The sequence below is a fragment of the Gekko japonicus genome, unplaced genomic scaffold (assembly GCF_001447785.1).
Source record: "Gekko japonicus isolate JY-2015 unplaced genomic scaffold, Gekko_japonicus_V1.1 scaffold800, whole genome shotgun sequence".
NCBI lineage: Eukaryota > Metazoa > Chordata > Lepidosauria > Squamata > Gekkonidae > Gekko > Gekko japonicus.
Window position 1 is genome coordinate 303,718 of NW_015164693.1, and position 20,450 is coordinate 324,167.

The 20,450-nt window shown below is 44.0% G+C and overlaps 1 protein-coding gene across 1 annotated transcript; it reads right to left on the bottom strand.

Annotated features, from left to right (window-relative positions):
* Positions 1 to 972: 972 nt before the first annotated feature.
* On the bottom strand, positions 973 to 11,804 carry PIGV (phosphatidylinositol glycan anchor biosynthesis class V). Its single transcript, XM_015409441.1, has 3 exons — positions 11,652 to 11,804; positions 7,737 to 8,903; positions 973 to 1,822 (listed from the first exon to the last, which is right to left on the bottom strand). The coding sequence occupies exons 1-3, from the start codon at positions 11,736 to 11,738 to the stop codon at positions 1,520 to 1,522; spliced, it is 1,557 nt and encodes a 518-aa protein (XP_015264927.1). The 5' UTR covers positions 11,739 to 11,804; the 3' UTR covers positions 973 to 1,519.
* Positions 11,805 to 20,450: the final 8,646 nt, after the last annotated feature.

A 20,450-nucleotide genomic window follows, 5' to 3' on the forward strand; every position in this document is an offset into this window, starting at 1 on the left:
GAGAAAGAAAAGGAGGGAAAGAAAAGGAGAGGAGGGAAAGATGGCAAAGAGATGGAGGGAGGGAGGCACGGGCCCGGGGGATCTGGCTGCGGGGCTCTCCGGGCTTCCCCCGGCCCCAGCGCTTCGGCATGGCCTCGGGGGACCTGGTGACGGGGCTCTTCGGGCCTCCCCCTAGCCCCAGCGCTTTGGCGCGGGGAGCTGGGGGCGGGGCTTGTCGCGCCACCATTTGTGCCGGCACCTGAGCTGCTGGAGCAGCGCTCCGGCCCCAAAAGACCCCTGCAGCTAGTGTCCTCACAGGTGGGTAGATGTTGTAATCACTGCAAATGTTATTCCTGTGTACTACTCTATCTTTTCCCATAGGAGTCAACAACAATGCACCATTTATTTATTTATTTTTAACAACATTTTTTAATTATACAACACCCATAATGAACACAAAATTACAGATTTTTAACAACTGAGAGATAACAGTGTTTCAGTCGATCAAAACAGGTAGTACACATCATACTATTTAAAGCAATGTACCATTTATATACAAGAAATACTGAAACACACCATTGGTGTGCGAACATACTGTTTTCTACTTGACATACTAAACCTGTGAAAATCACACCTGTTCCTAGAGTCACAGCTCTTTCTCAACACACAGTTGACCCATCTTGAGTTCTGCTTCTTGGTCACACAAGAGTGTGATTGGAGTGTCGGGAATCAGCTGACTGTACATATTAGACCAAGTGCAACAGACTCAGCAAAGGTTTTACTAGGTTTTTCCACAGACATCTATGGCTGCTTTCATACATGTGGAGCAAAACGTCATCACCGCTGAGGGAGCTCCAGTGAGCTGAGTAGCAGCTGCCAGGGATGGCGCCCACATAGCTGGTCTCCAGGCTGTCGCTTCACCTCTCCTTTTCCCATTAGCACAGAGGTGCCAACAATCTCTCAGAGTCTCCTAACAGCCCAGTAACACCCCCCCCCCTTCACAGCCGAGCCACAGTGTTCGCTTAGCTGTGAAAAGAAATTTTGTAAAGGTCTGAAGAATATGAAGGAAAAGTGGAATTCCCTGGACTGGCTGCAGGGAGAGCTTCTACACAGACAGTTTCACCTGTAGCTGCCCTATATCTCTGTTTGAAACAGAAGCCGCAAGAGGTCCAAGAATTCTACTTGGAATTAGCAAAATGTTGTGTGGCAGCTCCTGCAAAATATGGGGGCACACTGTCCTCCATACAGGGGAAACATCCATGCGTGAAAGCAGCTTCTTTTTTTTTACACTTTAAATTTTGTGTACTGTTTTTGTATTTAACAAAAGCTGCCATCCAAGAATTTTCCCACTATGGCTGGCAACATAATGGTGATTAAGTATGCACAATCTATATCCATTGTGGACTCGTTTTAATGCACCATGAAAGAACAATGCTTCCTAAAAGACATCTCTCAGCTCCAGAAGAGTGCCCAGCTGAAAGATGTATACTGTGGCCAGCCATTTTGTTCCCATGGGGAAGCCAGCTGGCAAGTCAAGCGCTCATGTCCAAGGAAAGAAGTTACAGTGAAGAGCCAGCCCCAGCAACCAATAGGAAAGAGCATATCCCAGAATCCACTGGGTGAGAACAGTGGTCTGTCTCCAGTTCTTCAGTAGTCTTAGCACAGGGTTTTCATTTCTGTTCCAGGCAGGAAAAGGCCTTCCCAAGGAGGGCTCATCTAAGTGAGGTGCAGCATGTGATGTGGACGGATCCCTGTTCTGTAACAAAGGTTCGTGGGTATGAAGCAGATGGGCAGAGAACCAATAAAGGACTGGAGAGGAAGAACCCAAAAATCTGGTAAGAACCTGTTTTTTAAAAAAGAAAGTAAACATTACTCATTTGTTATCTCAGGAACCTTCACTATCTTAGAAAAAATAAGCCTTATGTAATCTGCAATTAAGAATAATGGAAATGAGCTACCCACTACACCAATGGCTATTACTATCACTTTGTGGCACTATAGGTTCTCTACAGAAATGAAGCTTAACTGCTGCATATTTTTGCTATTCCTCAGAGCTCTGTCCTGCCTGTACTCCCTGTACTGAAATTTAGCATAAGATCTTTGGGGACAGGCGCCAGGGCCTTTTTTACTTATGTAACATTAAAGTGCATTATAACAACACTATGACCAATAAATAATAACCTTCATCTGTTCTACAGATGGGAGCAGGGACAGGATAATAGGATTCCTTGCTGAGTTATTTTGAGAAAAAAGAGTAAAAAAAACACACCCTATTTTGTACATTAATAATAATAGATAACAAATGCATTCATTTTTAGGGTGGCGTGCCCTGCAACAGCCATTTAGTGGAAATAAAAGATGCAGAAGGAATTTTGACAAGGAACATGGGAGATTAGAAGGTGAAGATAATCTCTGAGGTAGGTACAAGGGAAAGTCAAGGATTCTGATCAACTGCCCAGGTGGGCAGTCAAACTCCTAGTCAAGAAGAATGTGAAATCCACCATTACTGGAGGCAGCACATAATTTACCTAATGTAATAAACCTAGTCATTGGTACTTGCATTCATGTAAGGAGTCACATTTTTTAAAATGCCAGGAATGAATTATTTATGGGTCTAACTAGATTGTTTTACGTATCATCATCAATATATCTAACTCTCAACATGGACCCATCTGTGGTCACTTAAAAATCCAGAGACTGGACCCATGAACAGACAAGAGAGATTTTTCTACAAAACTGAGAAAAGCCCCAGGTCTGCAGAAACATCTGAAACCTTTAAAAACAAAGTATTTTGGGGAGAGCAAGCCCCCTACGGTAATACAAACAATTCCTGTACCTTTAAGAAATGGACGCCCTCTGAGATCTCAGTGGCCATTAGAGTTGCTAAGCAACATAACAGTATTGCCAGTCCTCAAGCCTTGGTTTCTGTCAGTAAAAGGCAGGGGATGGGGACGGGTCCTTTCCAGGGCTGTTCTTGCACTAGAGTTAGGACTCATCAGGGCCAGGCCTGCCAGGCTCACCAGCAACTACTGTGCAACTTGCCACTACCCAACTTGCATGACTCACCTAGGCCTGGCTGCTTGCTACTGTTCAACACTCAACTATCACCAAACATGACGCTGTCTTTGTATTGAGTCAGACTACTGGTTGGTATTGTCTACTTTAACTGGCAGCAGCTCTTCAGAGTCTCAGGCAGGGGACTTTCACATCACCTCCTACATGATCCTTATGATCCTGTTAACTGGAGATGTTGGAGGTTGAATTTATGACCCTCTGCATGCAAAGGAGATGCTCTGCCATTGAGCCACATTGCAGAGGAAAATCAGCAGTGATAGGGCAAACTGCTTTTCAGGGAAGCTTCTCCCTCAGTAGTGACATTCTAAGACACCCATTCTCACCCATGTCTCCTGAACTCAGTTTGAAAAGCACTGCTCTAGAAGATATACCCAACTGCTCAGGACATTGTGTGGCACCAAGTTTATCTCCTAGCAAGAACTCTGTTGGAAGTCTGCAACTGGTTCTGGCATGTGCCCTCAACCATGGATGGAAGCATAAGAGCAGCCATGCTGAATCAGACCAATGGTACATTTAGTCCAGCATCTGCCTTTACTGAGCATCAACCAGATGCACACAGAAGTCCCACAAGCAAGGCAGAGGCCAAAGCCTCCCTCTGGTCCCCCCCCCCAAAAAAAAATGGTCTTCACTTGATTCCTTCAACTCCATGTTGAGATTCTATCTGGTCATTGTGGCTAATATCCATGGACTTCTCCTGTAAGAATTTAATATTCTGCCAGGTATACCAATGTGGTATAGCTCTTAGTGTGTCAGACAAGGATCTGGAAGACCCACATTCAAATCCCCTGTGCCATGAAAGCTTGCTGGGTTACCCTGAGCTAGTCACACACTCTCAGCCTAGTCCACCTCACAGGGTTGCTATGAGGATAAAATGGAGGAATTATGAAAGCCACTTTGGGGGCCCATTGTGTTTTGGAAAAGGCAGGGCATAAATGAAGTAAATAAATATATACTTGGCCTCTGGCTGCCAGCCTCACAGAAAGGTCCCAGGGAGGCATTTTTGAGTAAGCCTTTGTTACGCCAACAAAGAAGGTAGGGGGGCTTTCTGCTGATAATGTGGTGAAACCCCTAGTTCCTCTTACTTGTTTCTCCTTTTCAGATAATCTTGAATCACTTCCAGGGAACAGTGGTGTGCTGTTGAACAGCTTGAAAGATACAGACCTAAGCAACATAGTCCAAAAGAAAATTCTCCTCTGGGACCTGGTTAACTGATTCAGCTGAGTTACCAATGGCACTCTAGCTATACGGATATATGAAATCCATATGAAATTTATGAATGACAGATGTTCTTTGCGCTCTCTCACTTGCACACACATTATTGTCCAGACCCAAACTTGCCCATTCTGCCTACTAACTTCCCTGGAGGCACCTTTCACAAAATGTCACGGATCCAAGATGTGGTTTGCATGACGCTAACTGCCCTGATTGTTCTTCCACACCAGAAGAGCAAACCAAAAGTAAGTTGAATCCGTCAGTCAGCTTTGTAGTCTAATCTTATACCAGTCACTGCAGGGTCACGGACTTCTTGTTTCTTACCCCAACGCCAAAAGCAGAATTCTGCGCAGCGTGAAACAGAACATTGCTTCTCTCAGGATCCCATTCCAGGTGCCTGCAGCTGCTTGTGCCAACAGTTAGCCAGGAAGACATCAAAATGCTCCCAAGGCCACACTTCTATGACACCACTGATTTAATTTATATGAGTAGGCACATAGATGAACAAAACCTATTGAGGCAGACTCAACATGGGTTCTGTAAGGGAAGATCTTGTCTCACTAACCTGTTAATGTTCTTTGAGGGGGTGAACAAACATGTGGACAAGGGGGATCCAATAGATATTGTTTACCTTGACTTCCAGAAAGCTTTTGATAAAGTTCCTCATCAAAGGCTCCTAAGCAAGCTCAAAAATCATGGGATAAAAGGACAAGTCCTTTTATGGATCAAAAACTGGCTAATTAATAGAAAACAGAGAGTGAGTATAAATGGGCAGTTCTCCCAGTGGAGGGGTGTAAGCAGTGGGGTACCACAGGGATCAGTACTTGGTCCACTGCTTTTTAACTTGTTCATTAATGATTTGGAGTTGGGAGTAAGCAGTGAAGTGGCTAAATTTGCGGATGATACGAAGTTGTTCAGGGTGGTGAAAACCAGTGAGGATTGTGAGGCACTCCAAAGGGATCTGTCAAAGTTGGGCGAGTGGGCGTCAACATGGCAAATGGGGTTCAATGTGGCCAAGTGCAAGGTGATGCACATTGGAGCCAAAAATCCTAACTATAAATACACGTTGATGGGGTCTGAACTGGCAGAGACAGATCAAGAGAGAGATCTTGGAGTTGTAGTAGATAACTCACTGAAAATGTCGAGACAGTGTGTGACTGCAATAAAGAAGGCCAATGCTATGCTGGGGATTATTAGGAAGGGTATTGTAAACAGATCAGCCAATATCATAATGCCGCTATATAAATCAATGGTGCGACCTCATCTGGAATACTGTGTGCAATTCTGGTCACCACACCTTAAAAAGGATATTATAGCTTTGGAAAAAGTGCAGAAAAGAGCAACTCGAATGATAAAAGGGTTGGAACACTTTCCCTATGAGGAACGGTTAAGGCGCTTAGGGCTCTTTAGCTTGGAGAAACGACGACTGAGGGGTGACATGATTGAGGTTTATAAGATTATGCATGGGAAAGAGCAGGTAGAGAAAGAGGTACTTTTCTCCCTTTCTCACAATACAAGAACCCGTGGGCACTCCATGAAATTGCTGAGCGGTCGGGTTAGAACGGATAAAAGGAAGTACTTCTTCACCCAAAGAGTGATTAACACTTGGAATTCACTGCCACAGGAAGTGGTGGCAGCTACAAGCATGGACGGCTTCAAAAGGGAATTAGATAAGCATATGGAGCAGAGGTCCATCAGTGGCTATTAGCCACAAGGTATAGATAGGGACTCTGGGGCAAGTGATGCTCTGTCATCTTGGTGCTTGGGGGGGGGGGGTCAACAGTGGGAGGGCTTCTAATGTCCTGGCCCCACTGGTGGACCTCCTGATGGCACTGGTATTTCTGGCCACTGTGGGATACAGAGTGTTGGACTGGATGGGCCTTTGGCCTGATCCAACATTGGCATCTCTTATGTTCTTATGTTCTTATGACTCTCCAATGATTTTTAACCCATGCTTCCTTCAACTAGCTTAGAGTGGTGCCCACACCACTCCTTCCTAATTTTATCCTCACAAGCATCCTGGGAGGTGGGGGGGCTGAGAGCAGACGACTAGTCCGAGGCCACCCAGTGTCAGGGCAGAGTGGGGATTTGACCTGCATCTCTCAGATCCTAGCTCAACACTCTAACCACCTCTTAAGGATTTATATACACTGTTCCTTATAAGAAGCCCCCTAAGGCAGCCCAGTACTGTTGCTGATATATTGCTGACAAAAGAGAGAACAGAGACTTGCCTGAGGCTACCTACCAAGGGAAGTTTTAAATGGGGCATTCCCTGCTTCCCCTCTATACCCCATCAGCTCACACCATGGGCAGCCCTGTCTCCTTTCCACCCCTGCCCTGCTTCCTTCTCTGGTCTCAAAGTGGCCCTCGCAGTGATGCTCAATAACACAGGGCCTGGGTTTTAGCCTGGTGGGAGCACAGATGCAGAGGAGGCAGACTGAGCTTTGGGGCCAGCAGCGGAAGCTCAGCAGGACATGCCTTTCTCACCTGCAACTAAGTACGAAGCCCCACTTTCTGCAGCTGCAATCCTAGTCACATTTCCTTGTGAGTAAGCACCATTGTACTCACTAGAACTTGTTTCCAGTTGAACATGACAGGGTTGTGTGTTTTATTAAACACCCACCCAGCCACTCAAAGGCAATCCAGTTCATCATGGAGGCCCACTACCAACAGTTCAAAAAGCAAAAGTCTTTCTTTATTCCCTCCAGGAATCTTCCAGACTGTGTAGCCATTCTTTAACTGAAAATGAGGCAGAAGCAACCATTTTAAAAAATGCAATGGAGAATGGTATTTCTTATGCTTTTTTAAGGCTACTTCTTCCTAGGTCCTTGAGCTTATCTAACCTGAACACAGATTAACAGTACAGGGCAGAGCACACTTGTCAGGGATGCTCTAGGCTGATCCTGCATTGAGCAGGGGGTTGGACTAGATGTCCTGTATGGCCCCTTCCAACTCTGTAATTCTATGATTCCATGTCTTGGGGCCAAACTAGACATTATAGCTTCCCCAGATTTGATCTGCCAATGTCATTTTAGAGAAAAATTTGGTCATTTAAAAATGTCGTGAAGGCTCAATCCCAACCACGGATGTCATAACATCTAGTCTAGCCCCTAGCATATATAGAAACGTAGGTTTGCTCTTCAGCTAAGGGATACCCATTAACAGACTAGGAGATCAGCTATTATTTTAAGTGTACACTTAGAAAAACTAAAAACGTAATGTAGTCATGAAACAAGTGCACAGGTCAAAGAGGTACACTTCTTAGCTGAGTGCACACTGGAGAGTAAACCTAGTTTTGTCTCTGCATAGCCTGTGAAACTGCTCTTGGGAGCTGGGTTCACAATCTGCAACCACTTGAGACTGGCCCATCTGGCTCTACATCAGGTAGATTCCATCCTTTTGTTCAGAGACCACTGAGCCACAACATTCACACTGCCTGAGAAGACCTTTAAGAGGGTATCATCTCTCACCTGTACGTGCATGCAAAAGGTCCCAAGTATCAACAGAGCTGTCGAATGGACGATGTAAACAAATACACCAGGAGAGCAAAACCCAACAGTAGGCTTGGCGGAGAATTCTGCTGTTGCTCTTCCAGTCTCTCTCCTGGCCAGACCAAGAGTTAGGCAGTGCCAGGGATTTGAAGCAACATAGCACCAGGCCGCCCAAGAGCCCAGCATGATAGTTGGTGCAGCTAGTAGGAAATTTGGAATCTGTTTGGCCTCATAATACCGGAGAAAGCCCACATTCCAGTAAGTGTCTTGAATGTAGGCATAGACCATAGGATAATCCCAAGAGCACCATGATGGTTTCGCACCATTCAAAAAGGCTAAGCGGTATCCCATATCCACAGCTAGCTGTAAGAGTGGCCTTGGCACGACGTATTCAGAGCCAACATTGCTACTGCAGAACCAGAAGTAGGCATAGAATTGAAACAAAGCAAAGGGTAGGAAAATAGAGGTGCACATCAAGGCCACAGACACTACTAAGGTTGGAAGTTGACCTAAGACCAGCAAGCGTGCAACTCCAGTCCTCGTTTGGAGCTGGGAGGCAAAGTGTTTTGTCTGGGCATAAATGAGGAACCCAGCATTGATCACGCCATTGGAACGCACACCACTGGCGAGTGAAAACAGGAGGGTGCTTGTCCACAAACGCCTTTTCTCTAGCTGCCACATGGCGCCAAATGCCAGGAGGGCAAACATGCTCTCTGAATAAGCAGCTGCCATGAAGACACTGGCAGGGGTGATGCAGAAGAGGATGGCCGACAAGAAGGCCTGTCTGCGGCACTGCAGGACAACGCAGCCCAGCTCATACAGGACCCACGAGGCCAAGACGGAGAAGATGGCATTGAAGAGAACCGCAGAAAGGAGCAGCCGGCTTCGGAAACACAAAACACCCTGGAGAGGCCACAGCACCGTTCCTGCTGCTGCACGTAGACTCAAGGGAAACAGAGGGAAGAAGGCACAGTTGTGCTCGTACACGTAGCCGTGCTCAGCGATGAAGAGGAAGTGCGCCGCATCCCAGCGTGACAGGCCGCCCAGCAGCCATTCCACGAGCCAGTCACAGAGCCCAGGCTCAGACAAACGGGGTGGAGAGAAGGCGTCCGCAGCATGATCTGGGATCAGAAGATTGAAAAGGGCCTGGGGGAGGAAAGAAAACGTCAGCTTAAAAAAATACCCCATTCCCCCCTCCTGCTCATTGAAACAGCGTTCCTCCGGGTGGGTGCTGTGAGGGAGGAGGGCCACTGGAGCACACAAACAGCAGCACCTCGTTTTTATATCCTAATGGAGACTCAAAGCAGCTGACATCATTGCTCCCCCCCCTTTCCATTTTATCTTCAAACCAACAGTGTTCCCTCTAAGCTGCGTTAGTGTGAGCTAGCTCACAGTTTTTTAGCCTCCGGCTCACACATCTTTGTCTTAGCTCAGGAAGGAGGGCTCCAGAGCAAACTAATTCATGCAGGAGCCAAATCGCTCGCTCACAACTTTAATGCTAGTAGCTCACCAAGTAGAATTTTTGCTCACAGGACTCCACAGCTTAGAGGGAACATTGCCTATGACATAGGTTAGGCTAAGAGAAGGTGATGGTCCAAAGTCACCAAAGCACACTGATTGTTAACAGAAAAGCATGCCAAAGGCTGTGGTTTTTAATGCCCCCGGAGATCATCTGCCAAACAGAAATCATTTAACTTTCTGAGCAGACCCAAGACTCACAACACCCTACTAGGAGGTTTTCTTTGTACAATCACACTGATTATGTCCTGGTGCTGGAACGGAAAGAGAGAACCCTTGTGTCGTATGAAATTAAACCCAAGAAAGGCAGCCTACACTTTTATAACAAAAACGTTACCTCACTGATTTGACTTGTTTGGCTGGTTGAAGGATATGGCACCTCTGGAACTGCACTGGCTGGCTCGCATTCGGCCCAAACCATGAGGATCACAAGAAGTTTAAATTTGCCATGGCAACTGGAGGCGTTTAGGCGCAGTTCCTGCCTATCCAAACAACAGCCTTCCAAAGACTCCCCCCTGCCAACTGCAGCTGCTATAAGGAAGCTGTCCACAGACCCAAACACTCTTAGAGCTGTGTTCCTTGGCTATCTAAGGATGCCCTTGTGATCTGCAACAGCCCCCGCAGTCAGCTGCCTGCAGGCGACCCGGCTACCTGGCTCCAGCCTCGTGCCCACTCTCTTCTCCTTCCCTTCCCTCCCTTACTTCACTTTCATTGGAGACAAACCCTACAGTACTGTCCTAAGAACTCTTTTCCTGGAGTAAGACCCACTGAATAGACCCAAGTAGGATTCTACGCAGACCTGCTGAGGATTGCTCTTAGTAGTCCTTACATTGGGGTATTTAGCCCATGACTCAGTACAGAACCCAATACAGTGCTTAAGAAACAAAACAAAAAACCCTCAGAATTTTAAGTTAGGGTATTGTATAGGGGTAGGTGGAATGCTAGAATAACCAATGTATGAAGAGAATAGAAAGCAAAGATTTTTATACAGAACTAAAGGGCTTCTTAAACATGCTTTGCAGAAAGGGAAATTATAGAGGTGAATAGTTGCCTGGAATCCAACAGTGAACGTTGCACAGATGTATGCAAGAACAAAATCTGAGTCCAGTAGCACCTTAAAGACAAAGTCTTTCATGGCATAAGCTTTCGTAAGTTAAAGTTCACTTCATCAGCTTCTGACAAAGCTTACATCCCAAAAAACTGTGTTGGTCTTCAAGGTGCTATTGGACTCAAATTTTGTTCTGCTATTGAAAACTAACATGCCTATTGACCTGAAACTAGATTTATGCCAGTGCACTGTTAATCCATGTATCAGGATATGTTAAATGGTATACTTTGTTATGCAAAAGAGGTTTTCCATACTGGCTGTTTGTTGTTCTCTTATTCTGCATTCTGAGGTATTTTGACTCCTCAGTTATAAAAGGTTGCTGACTCCTGCTTAACCCACATCTTACCTCAGTTCCCTCACATCAAACTGCTATCAATTCCTGACAAGCAGTTCCAAGTTTTCTCCTTTGTCTTCACTCACCTAAAGACTCAGTCTGAGCCCTAGACAACAGACATGCTCCAAAACCAAATCTCCATGCTAAATTTCACACCATTAATAATGTAGGCCAGTTGGCCTTCTTGTTACCATTATGAGTGGGAAAACAGGAGAATATTCCCCAACTATTTATAACCTACCCCACAGGACTGTTGTATGCAGCCTTGGGTCCTCATTGGAGAGAAAGGTGTGGTATAAACAAAGTAAATAAAATAAAATAAACATTTTAATAAAATAAAACTAAGAAGTGTATATTTTAGGGTTCCCTCAAAATTTATCAGTCTGTGGGCATTTTGAGAAATGGTACCACCACAAAATGGCTGCCACTGTGGATAAATATAAAATGGTGGCAGGCTCCAAGCCAAACATCCTCCCATGATGGAGGCAACTGTTTCCAGACATAAAAGTGATGCCTCCAGCACTTTTCTGAAGCACCTCCAGCTCCAATAAAGTGGAAGAAAGCCAGGACTAACCCTTTAACACTAGGGAAGAGTCTGTCTGGGAGAAAAAAGCAGGCAGGCACCAGGAAACATATTGGTGGATACCACAGTAAGAATCACTGGTGAGCTTGGAAGTGAGAAGGATGTGGAGAAAGGGGTAAATGGCTGGAGTCCACAAGGGCTGGACAGGTAACTCATGAAAGGCATAAATTAAGACTGGAGGCACACCCAGGTAGTTTATTTTGAAGGTGTGCAAGAGTAAAGAATTGCCAGCCCTCAAAGGATCTGTCTCTGGTGTGTCTGCATGAGTCTCTGTTCTGATTGGAAAGAAGTGAGCCCTCATTCCATACATTTGACTTCACCCTGACATTAATCTGGATTGTGAGCACTTGCCTGGAGCACCAGTGTAACAGCTCTGCAAAGCACTGCAAAGCGAATCACCTCTCGGCAATAAGGGTCTCCTCCATTCACTACCTGCATTCTGATATCAAGTGACCATCAAGTAGGTCACTGATGTCTTTCAGACAGGGAAGACTGTCTACAGATGCTGAGACCTGAAACAGAACAAAAGGTCAAACACTAACACAGCCAACTCATGCACATCACTTTAAAAAAAAGTTACAAACTCCTAACAATGCCCATCCCACTCTCTGGTGTAAAGGAACACATTTATAGCAGATAGTCTATCATTCAAATATAGATTAAAAAGAAGTGGGGCCAAGATGCAGCCTTGTCAAACACCTTTTGTTATTTTAACTGGGTTAGATAGTTGACCATGGGATCCAAATCGGATATTCATACTTGTAAGTATAAAGACCTTTTATACGTTCAAGCAGCCTGTGGTCAATATTCATATTTTTCAATTTACGCCAAGGATGAGGGCCGGACCTGACATAAATGAGACCTTCTTGGGCCGGGCCATGTGTGTCATAAAATGTAATGCCAGGTAACAGAGGTATAAACTTTATAAAGGACACAGACCAACACAATTAACTTTCACATTGTTTTCTTACTGAGAAAGACTGGATCATGAGGGCATGAACACAGTGAAAAGGGGGAGGGAAACCAGTTGCACCCAGGAAAGCCCTGGCATAAGGAGCCCAACAAAGCACACACAGCATAACGAGCCCAACAGAATACAAACACATTGTAGCAAGGCACACAAAAGCTCATACCTTGAACAAAACTTTGTTAGTCTTAAAGGTGCCTGGTATTTTTGCCATATGATTAAGGCAGTCCAGCAAAGCAAGCTCTCACTCGTTCCCTCCCTCCCTGCCTCCCTTCATGAAAGAGCTGCAACCAGTGGAAGGAAAGAAAGGTTTCCCTTTGTCTCCTGAATACAATTGAGGCAGCCTGGCCAGGAAACGAGCTCTGGCTGGTTCCCTCTCTCCCCCTGGAAGGAGGAGGGGGAAGAGCCTCAGCCAGTGCTTTACAAGACTTTCTCAATCGCACAGGAGAGGCTTGCCTATCTATCTCTCCTGTGTGATTGAGAGAGTCTGGTAAAGTAAGCTGTGATGTAGCAGCGGCAGCAGAACTGGAAAAGGAAGTAGGAAACAGGGCCTTGTGGGCCGAATTACAGCCCTCCAAGGGCCTGATCCAGCCCCCGGGCCGCATGTTTGACATCCCTGATTTACGCCACAGATGTTCTCTCGAGATAAGAGTCAAATGTGGCTTAAAGATCGATAAAAGCAACATACAGCTCCCAGGTTCGAGATTGTAATGCAAGCGTAGCCAGAATTTGACAGTCATAAGCCATGCACTAGTTTCAATTAGAGACATGCCAGTTTCCAAGCAGATAACTGCATATGAAACACATTCCGGCATACCCAAAATTTTTCACAGGAATTTGGATTGGGTCCATTCAGTAGCACATTCAAGGGCTCCAATCCAAATCGGGGCGCTGTATAATAATTGTGACGTCACTTTGGCCTTGAAAATTTTTATGGCAGCTGGCACAAATTGGTTACCTCTGCCATTAAAAAAATGTGTTATAGCCGATGCACTAATGTTGGCTGATTTCACTGCATACTTTCGGTGGGTAGACCAAGTCACATTATATTGAAAATAAATACGTAAATATTTAAAATGTTTTACTTGCTGTATCTTTTTTCCAGCAATGACCCAATTGTAAGATCTCCACTTTTTTTGAAAAGATTAAGATTTTTTACACCTTGTGGTTTAATTGAAGCTTATTAGTAGTAAAAAAAAAAGCTACACAATGGGTCAATAGACGTCTTAGTCCCACTCTGGAACGGGACAACAACACTGTGTCATCAGCGTAAAGTAGCAGGTGTATGTATATTGCACCAAGTTTCGAACTATGGCAGTCAGCACCAGACAACTGAGCAGCAAGATCATTGAGAAAAAGATTAAATAAAAAGGGAGCTAAAATACAGCCCTGTTTGACGCCCTTATTGGCAGAGATCTTTGGTGTCAAACTGCCTGCTAGCGAGCATTTGATCTGACAGGTGTTAGAGGTATATAATTTCTTAATAAGCATAAGAAGTCTTTTGTCCATATTTAGCTGGTCTAACTTGGTCCAGAGAAGGTCCCTATCAACTGAATCAAATGCACCTTTTAAGTCTAGAAAAGCAACAAATAATTTCTGATTCTTTCCAACGGTGTACTTCTTAACTAAATGGGATAAGATAACACAATGATCTAAAGTGGTCTTCCCTTTGCAGAAACCCAGCTGTTTAGGGCCTATAATTTTTTCCTGCACCATCCAAAGATTGAGTTTGGCTAATAGGTGTTTAGCATACAGCTTTCCAATAATGGAAAGTAGGCTGATGTGCCTGTAATTGGCAGGGTTGGTATGATCACCTTTTTTGTATAATGGGACCACTATTGCGTTCAGCCATAACGGGAATTATGCCAGTCCTATCTACTATTATAAACAGGGAGGCAAGGGGGGAGGCCCACCAGTCTGGATCTAATTTTAAAATTTCGGAAGGGGCCTTTTCTGATCAGGAGCCTTTTCTGATTTCAGCTGCACAATTAGCTCTTTGATTTCCTCCGGTGACACAGGAGGCCAGCCAGGTAACTTGGCTGTAGAAAGCTCAAATGGTTTGGCACAAGTAGATTCTTGATGGAACAGAGCTGAAAAGTGCTGGAACCAAACATAAGAAGAGATAACAGACATGGAGAGGTCATCAGCCTAGAAAGGATGAGTTGTGTATTTACTAATAAGGTGTTGCAATAGTAAACAGTGATCAAGAGTAGAATGACCCTGTCTAAATCCAATTTGCTGCAGTGCTATCAAATTATTCTCACATATCCATGATTCCAATTTGGATTAAAGATATCTAGCATAGAGTTTCCCTACCACATCTAACAAGCTTATTGGCCTGTACTTTGGATTGGTACGCTCATCCTTCTTATAAATCGGGACCACAATAGGGTCCGTTCTCGAGGGAATCTACCAGATCTATCAATGTTAGTAAAAAGAGAGGCTAGAACAGGTGCCTACCAATCTTGAAAAGTCTTAAGCAAATCCGGTGGTATAAAATTTTCACCTGGGGCTTGGTTACTCCTCATTGAAGAGATGAGGGACTTTATTTCACTCACAGTTACAGGAGGCCACTCAGATGAACTAATTAATAAAGATGTAGATGGGCAATTAGTTACAATGCTCTCGTGAGATTGATCATTAAATAACTTTGAAAAATGCTCTTCCATTTGTTCTTTGGGTATATAAAAACCTAACTCATATCGAGCCCTTCCTTCCGAAGCTGCAAGAATTCTCCAAAACTTCACCATATCCTTCTGATTTAGGGCCAGGACAAGTTCTTGCCAAGATTCTCTAATTGAAGTTCATTTTTTTCTTTAATTAGACACTTATAATTATGACGAACATCGAAAAAGGATTTAGATAAGCAATTTACTTCTTTTTGTTTATATGCCTTAACAATGCGTCTAAGCTGTTTTTTCATATCTATACATTCTCTGTCAAACCATCTATTATTGGTTTGCTGCCTCCCACTTGATGATTTACCACTCTTGACCAGAAAAAAGTTTCAATGATTCAGTTAGTTCTGCATAAAAGGACAAGGCGATCACAGGGTCCCTTGTTGTCACTAGTTTTTCTTTAATTTCAAGAAATGGCTCACTATAAAGCACCAGCTGTAATTTATTCTGGAGAGCATCTGTCCATCTCAATTGTATGTTAGTTGTAAATACAGTTTGTGGAAACTTTGCCTCACAAGAACACACTGGATCCCAGGTCAAAATATAAAATATAAGTGGTTGATGATCGCTCTCTGGGAGCGTTCCAACTTCAAAATGTAGTATCTTGTCTTCATATCTAGTTAATCTAAGTAATCCTAAATATAGAAAGGCTTTTACTAGCGCACACTTTGATATGTTACCACTACTGGCCACTGAAGGTCATTTCCCATATGGGAAAAGAGTTTGTTCTTGTGATCAAACTTCTTTTGAAAATCTCTTCTATGTCATATTTGTGTAAAATATGTGACTGAATGAAATAAGTTCCTGTGTACAATTATATCTTTCCTTCTTGGTAGGTCGGACCATGAGAAATTAGTATTCCGACTGTCAGATAGAGATACATTTATTACTTTCCAAGTGGCAAGATTTGTTGCTGCTATTTTGGAAAAAAAGAAAAGATGAGCATTAAATTATATCGATCTTCTCTTACTTGACTCTTTGGGTTATTCTAATTTTATGATTGTCATTAGATAATGTTAACTTTTTATAGGACAATATTGATACTGTTTTAACCGTATTGTGATATGTAGTTTTACTGATGTTATGCAATGTACCTTTTACTGGTTTGTCTTTTGTTGAGGGTTTTTTTAAACTGTTACTTTTAGCTGCTATGGCATTTTGTTGCTAATGCAATAAAGTTTGATAGATCGATTGATAGCAGAAAATCTCAAATTAGCCTATGAGTTCACTGTTGCTAGTAAAATGCCCACCACATGGGATGGTTTCCAGCAATGTCAGATGGGTAGCCCTGTTTATCTGTACCAGCAGGATAAAACAGGAGACCAAAGGCACCTGAAAGACTAAGAAAATTTCATCCCAGCATCAGCTTTTGTGAGGCACAGAACCATCAGGCCAATTTATATACACAACAGAAAGACGGGGGAACTGGCTTATCACTATAATATTCCCCCTCCCCGCCTCTCTACACATTTCGTATACAGTTGATTAACCTCCCCCTTCTTCTCAGTTTCAGATGGCAGCTTCGCCTGTAAATTGACAAAGCAATTCAGAAAAAGAAGACAGACTCACAGATATAATGGGACATCAACACACTCACCTGTATTAATTACAGCCTTATTCCACCATCTCTTTACAGTACTCAGAACTGCCTTAACTGCCATCATGCAGAGTATGTTAGGCAGCCCAATGAATTACTTATGTAAACAAGGATTTGAATCCAGGTTTCCACATCTGAGCTGATCAACAAGAACAAAACAAAAAGAAGAAAAAGTGGCTGGTGTTCTCCCTCCACACCCAAAAGGCAGGCAAAAGGTCATCTGTTGGGGATGACTGCAGCCTTGAAACTGGAATCTTCAGAACAAGGGGATGTAACAGAAAGAGACCAACCCAGAGGGGAAGGGAACGGTCAAGTACAGCCTACTAGGCTAGTTAAAGTATTGCAGTAAAAGATTTCAAGAGCCTGTTTCCTCACGCGAAGATGCTGGAAGCAGTATTTTAACCTATCAAGGAACCCTGCATTTATGTAACTATAGAATGGAGATGTTTTTAAAGTCTGTCAAAACTCTTTGATAACATTAGTTGCTGTAGGTTTTCCGGGATGTGTGGTCTTGGCACTGTAGAACCTGACGTTTCACCAGTAACTGTGACTGGCATCCTCAGAGGTATAAACACAGAAAGATGGAATACTCTCTGTGTCAAGGTGAGAAGAAAATGGTAGGCAGTAAATTTATATCTACTCCAGAAGGTGGGTAGGGCTGAGTCATTGTCTTGTAGGAGTTCCCCAGGCTATGGACATGCTAATGGAGGAGCTTTCCTGAGGAGGTTCTTTTGTTTCCTGCTTCCTGAGGAGGTTGTTGGAATTCTAATCTTGTCTGTAGTGCTATTGTCTGATGTAAAGCCTTTTGTGTTTTTCAGGACAGGACTTTGATAACAACTGGGCTAAACCCACACATTGATGGCTACTGTGCGCTAGCTGTGCTGGCAGCCGTCATTTGCAACTGGATTGCAACCAGTGTTCCCTCTAAGCTGAGTTAGTGTGAGCTAGCTCACAGTTTTTTAGCTTCCAGCTCACACATTTTTGTCTCAGCTCAAGAAGGATGGCTCCAGAGCAAACTAATTTATGCAGTAGCCAAATCGTTCGCTCACAACTTTAATGCCAGTAGCTCACAAAGTAGAATTTTTGCTCACAAGACTCCACAGCTTAGAGGGAACATTGATTTGCAACCTGCCCTCCCACAGGAAAATCCAGGGGCAAATTATTGCTACAGCACAATGAGTACACACTAGCCAACAGTATGTAGATGCAGCCCTTGGTTTCTAAACAAGGTGAGTAGGGCCAAGGTGGTAAGTTGCGGAGCACAGGGAAAAGAATTTTAGGGAGCCGTATTTGTGTGGATTGTCTGCAGTTAGGAACATACATAATACAATCACTTTGTTGCTGCTAAGTAGGTTTGGTCAATATCTGGATGAAACAGCTCCTGAGAATGCTTTGTCTGAAGTGGAAGGCATCTATATGCAAGAAAGTAACCAAACGTGTGACTTATATACATGCTGCAGAGGGGCAGGGGCAGTTTTCCAAGGAGAAAGCGGTAAAGACGTGGCCTGACAATAGGAATACAGTGCACGATCTAATCAACTGAAGTCAATAAGTCTACTGATACAGTGGAGAATACAGGCATACACTGGCTTGGCACAAAACCCGCAGGAGAGACAATTACTTTTTTTGTACTGAGACAGCCATCCATAGTAGTTCTTATCCAAGCAATACAGTCCGCAGCTTATCATCACGTCACATAATTAAAAACTGGGTGGCCCACACCAATCACAAAAGCAGCACAACCAGGACACCCACAGACATGGTAGGCATTTCTATATATACTTAAGGGACTCCCCCAGGTATGCAGAAAAATACAATTCCTGTAACCCAAGGGTAAAGGATTAAAAAACACCCCCCCCCCAAAAAAATGGTCTGGTGAAAACTTAGCAAGCTGCCATTCATTTCTATGGGAGATAACAGTATTAAGCTTTCATCTTCTTTCTAAGCAGAAAACAGGACACTGAGTTTATTTAGTTACTTCACTTACACCCTGCCTTTCTCCTGAATGAGTCACCACCCAAAGCAACTTACATCATTCTCGTCTCCTCTACTGTATCTTCACAACAACCCTGGGAGGTAGATCAGGCTGAGCGTGACTGGCCCACGGTGTCCCAGCAAGCTTCTAAGGCAGAGAGGGGATCTGAACTTGGGTCTCCCAGATCCTATTCTGATCCTCTAACCAGTACACCACTGTAAATTAAACATAAGGGGGGAAGCACTTCTAGAAGGGACAAAATGTTGAGAGCTTCTGAGTGTCAGTTAAAGGTGGAAAAGAAGGAGAGAGGAGGAGAAATCAGACTACTCAGTTGAGAGTTTAAAGAATCCAGTGGCTGGGACTTTCAAATTGCCCTCCCCCCAATTCATCAGAGGCCCCCAACTTGCAAACTCTAATTCAGCAGCCGGCAGAGAAGAGGGTAAAACCTGGGAGAGAGAAAAAGAGTGTGTGTGAAAGAAAATATGCACGTGACAGCATGCATATGCCCCAGTACAGGAAGCCAGAACAGCCAGAGCTCTCTCAGTTGGCAACAAAGCACACTCTTTGGGAAGTTAAAACCTCCCACAAATGGCAGCCTACTGTGGTGTCAGTTTATTAAAAAAAAAAAAAACCCTACCAGGCCTGCCTTTGCACTAAATGTACACCTAAGTATGCCTGTGGAGTCATCGTGTCAAAAGAGGTAGAAAACCTTCCTTGGTCTAAAATAGCATAAAAACCCAAAGCAAATCTAAAACCTAGCAACAATTCATATTTCTAGCCAGCTCGCTGGTTTCAAACATGAAAGATTCCTGTTTTCTCTATCCCCATTTCTTCTACCTGCTGTTAACAATTGCATGAGCTTATAAGCCAAATGACAGGGTGGATTTTTTTTTCCTAATGATTTGAAATAAAAATAGTAAATGGTTTTCATGCTCTGCATTGCAGATAGGTTGCCACCAGAGGGCAGCAGGCACTCACTGTGTTAATACCTCCCCATGCCTTCTACTGCTGTGGTCACCACATTAATGGGCATGTTATAGAATTCTCAGATAAAATCCAAACCAATGAACATACTGAGTTCAGTTATAAAACAATTACTTAGACATCTCTCTATATATTTATGGTATTCCAGAGAATAAGACAGGAACACTGCTGAGTAAAAAAAAAAACCTTCTTAGAAACACCTCTGCTAGTACAATTCGAACCATTAATACTCCCACCCTGTGACACTTCCTACCACTACATTGCTTTGATTTGGAGAAATAAAGAGAAATGCAACTTGTTTTACCTATATTTCTAGCCATGTTCATTTCCTGAACCTTGAAGCAGCCCTTTTGTGATAGTCTCTGGAGAGAGGGTTATTTGTTTAAAAGCATTTTCCATTCAAATACATACACAGTATGTTTAGATGGATAAAATCCTACTGATTTTAGGTTATGAATTACTTTGGCTTTCTTTTTTTTTTTTAGGAATGTATATAAAGATTTAATTTCTGTGCAATTTGGAGGAGACTTTTTCCCTGTCAAGGCTTTCTGGGTTGGATCAATGTCTCCCAATTGCTATACTTTTAGAACAATGAGTTCTGGTCCATTTTGGTCAGGTGAAAAATGCTGATTTGTTTGTTGAGGAGGGCTCAGGGCCAGCTCACCCACTAGGCGAACTAGGCATTTACCTAGAGCGCCGGGCCCTGGATGCGGGCGCCAAACTGTCCCCCCCCCAAAGCCCACGCGCCCCCATTGCGGCACACATTGAGGAACTCCTCTTGCAGGAGGGCGGCCTCTGCCCCTCCGCCATGCTGTCGCCCCACCGAGGCCAGGGAATCCTGGGACTGTCCCGGTTTGGGGTCAAATTTCCTTTCCCCTCTGCCTTCCCAAAGCTGGAGCCGGGCTGCACTCTCTCGCGGGCGGCTGGCCCCCCTCTCTCCCTCCACCAA

What these genes read in the sequence shown, in the direction of transcription:
- PIGV (XM_015409441.1), bottom strand. Translation starts at nt 11,738, where the DNA reads ATGCAGGTAGTGAATGGAGGAGACCCTTATTGCCGAGAGGTGATTCGC. An exon ending in CTGTTACACTGGTGCTCCAG is followed by an intron (nt 8,904 to 11,651) that starts GCAAGTGCTCAC and finishes TTCCTCCCCCAG; the next exon opens with GCCCTTTTCAATCTTCTGAT. An exon ending in CCTTTTGCATGCACGTACAG is followed by an intron (nt 1,823 to 7,736) that starts GTGAGAGATGAT and finishes TTTAAAAAACAG; the next exon opens with GTTCTTACCAGATTTTTGGG.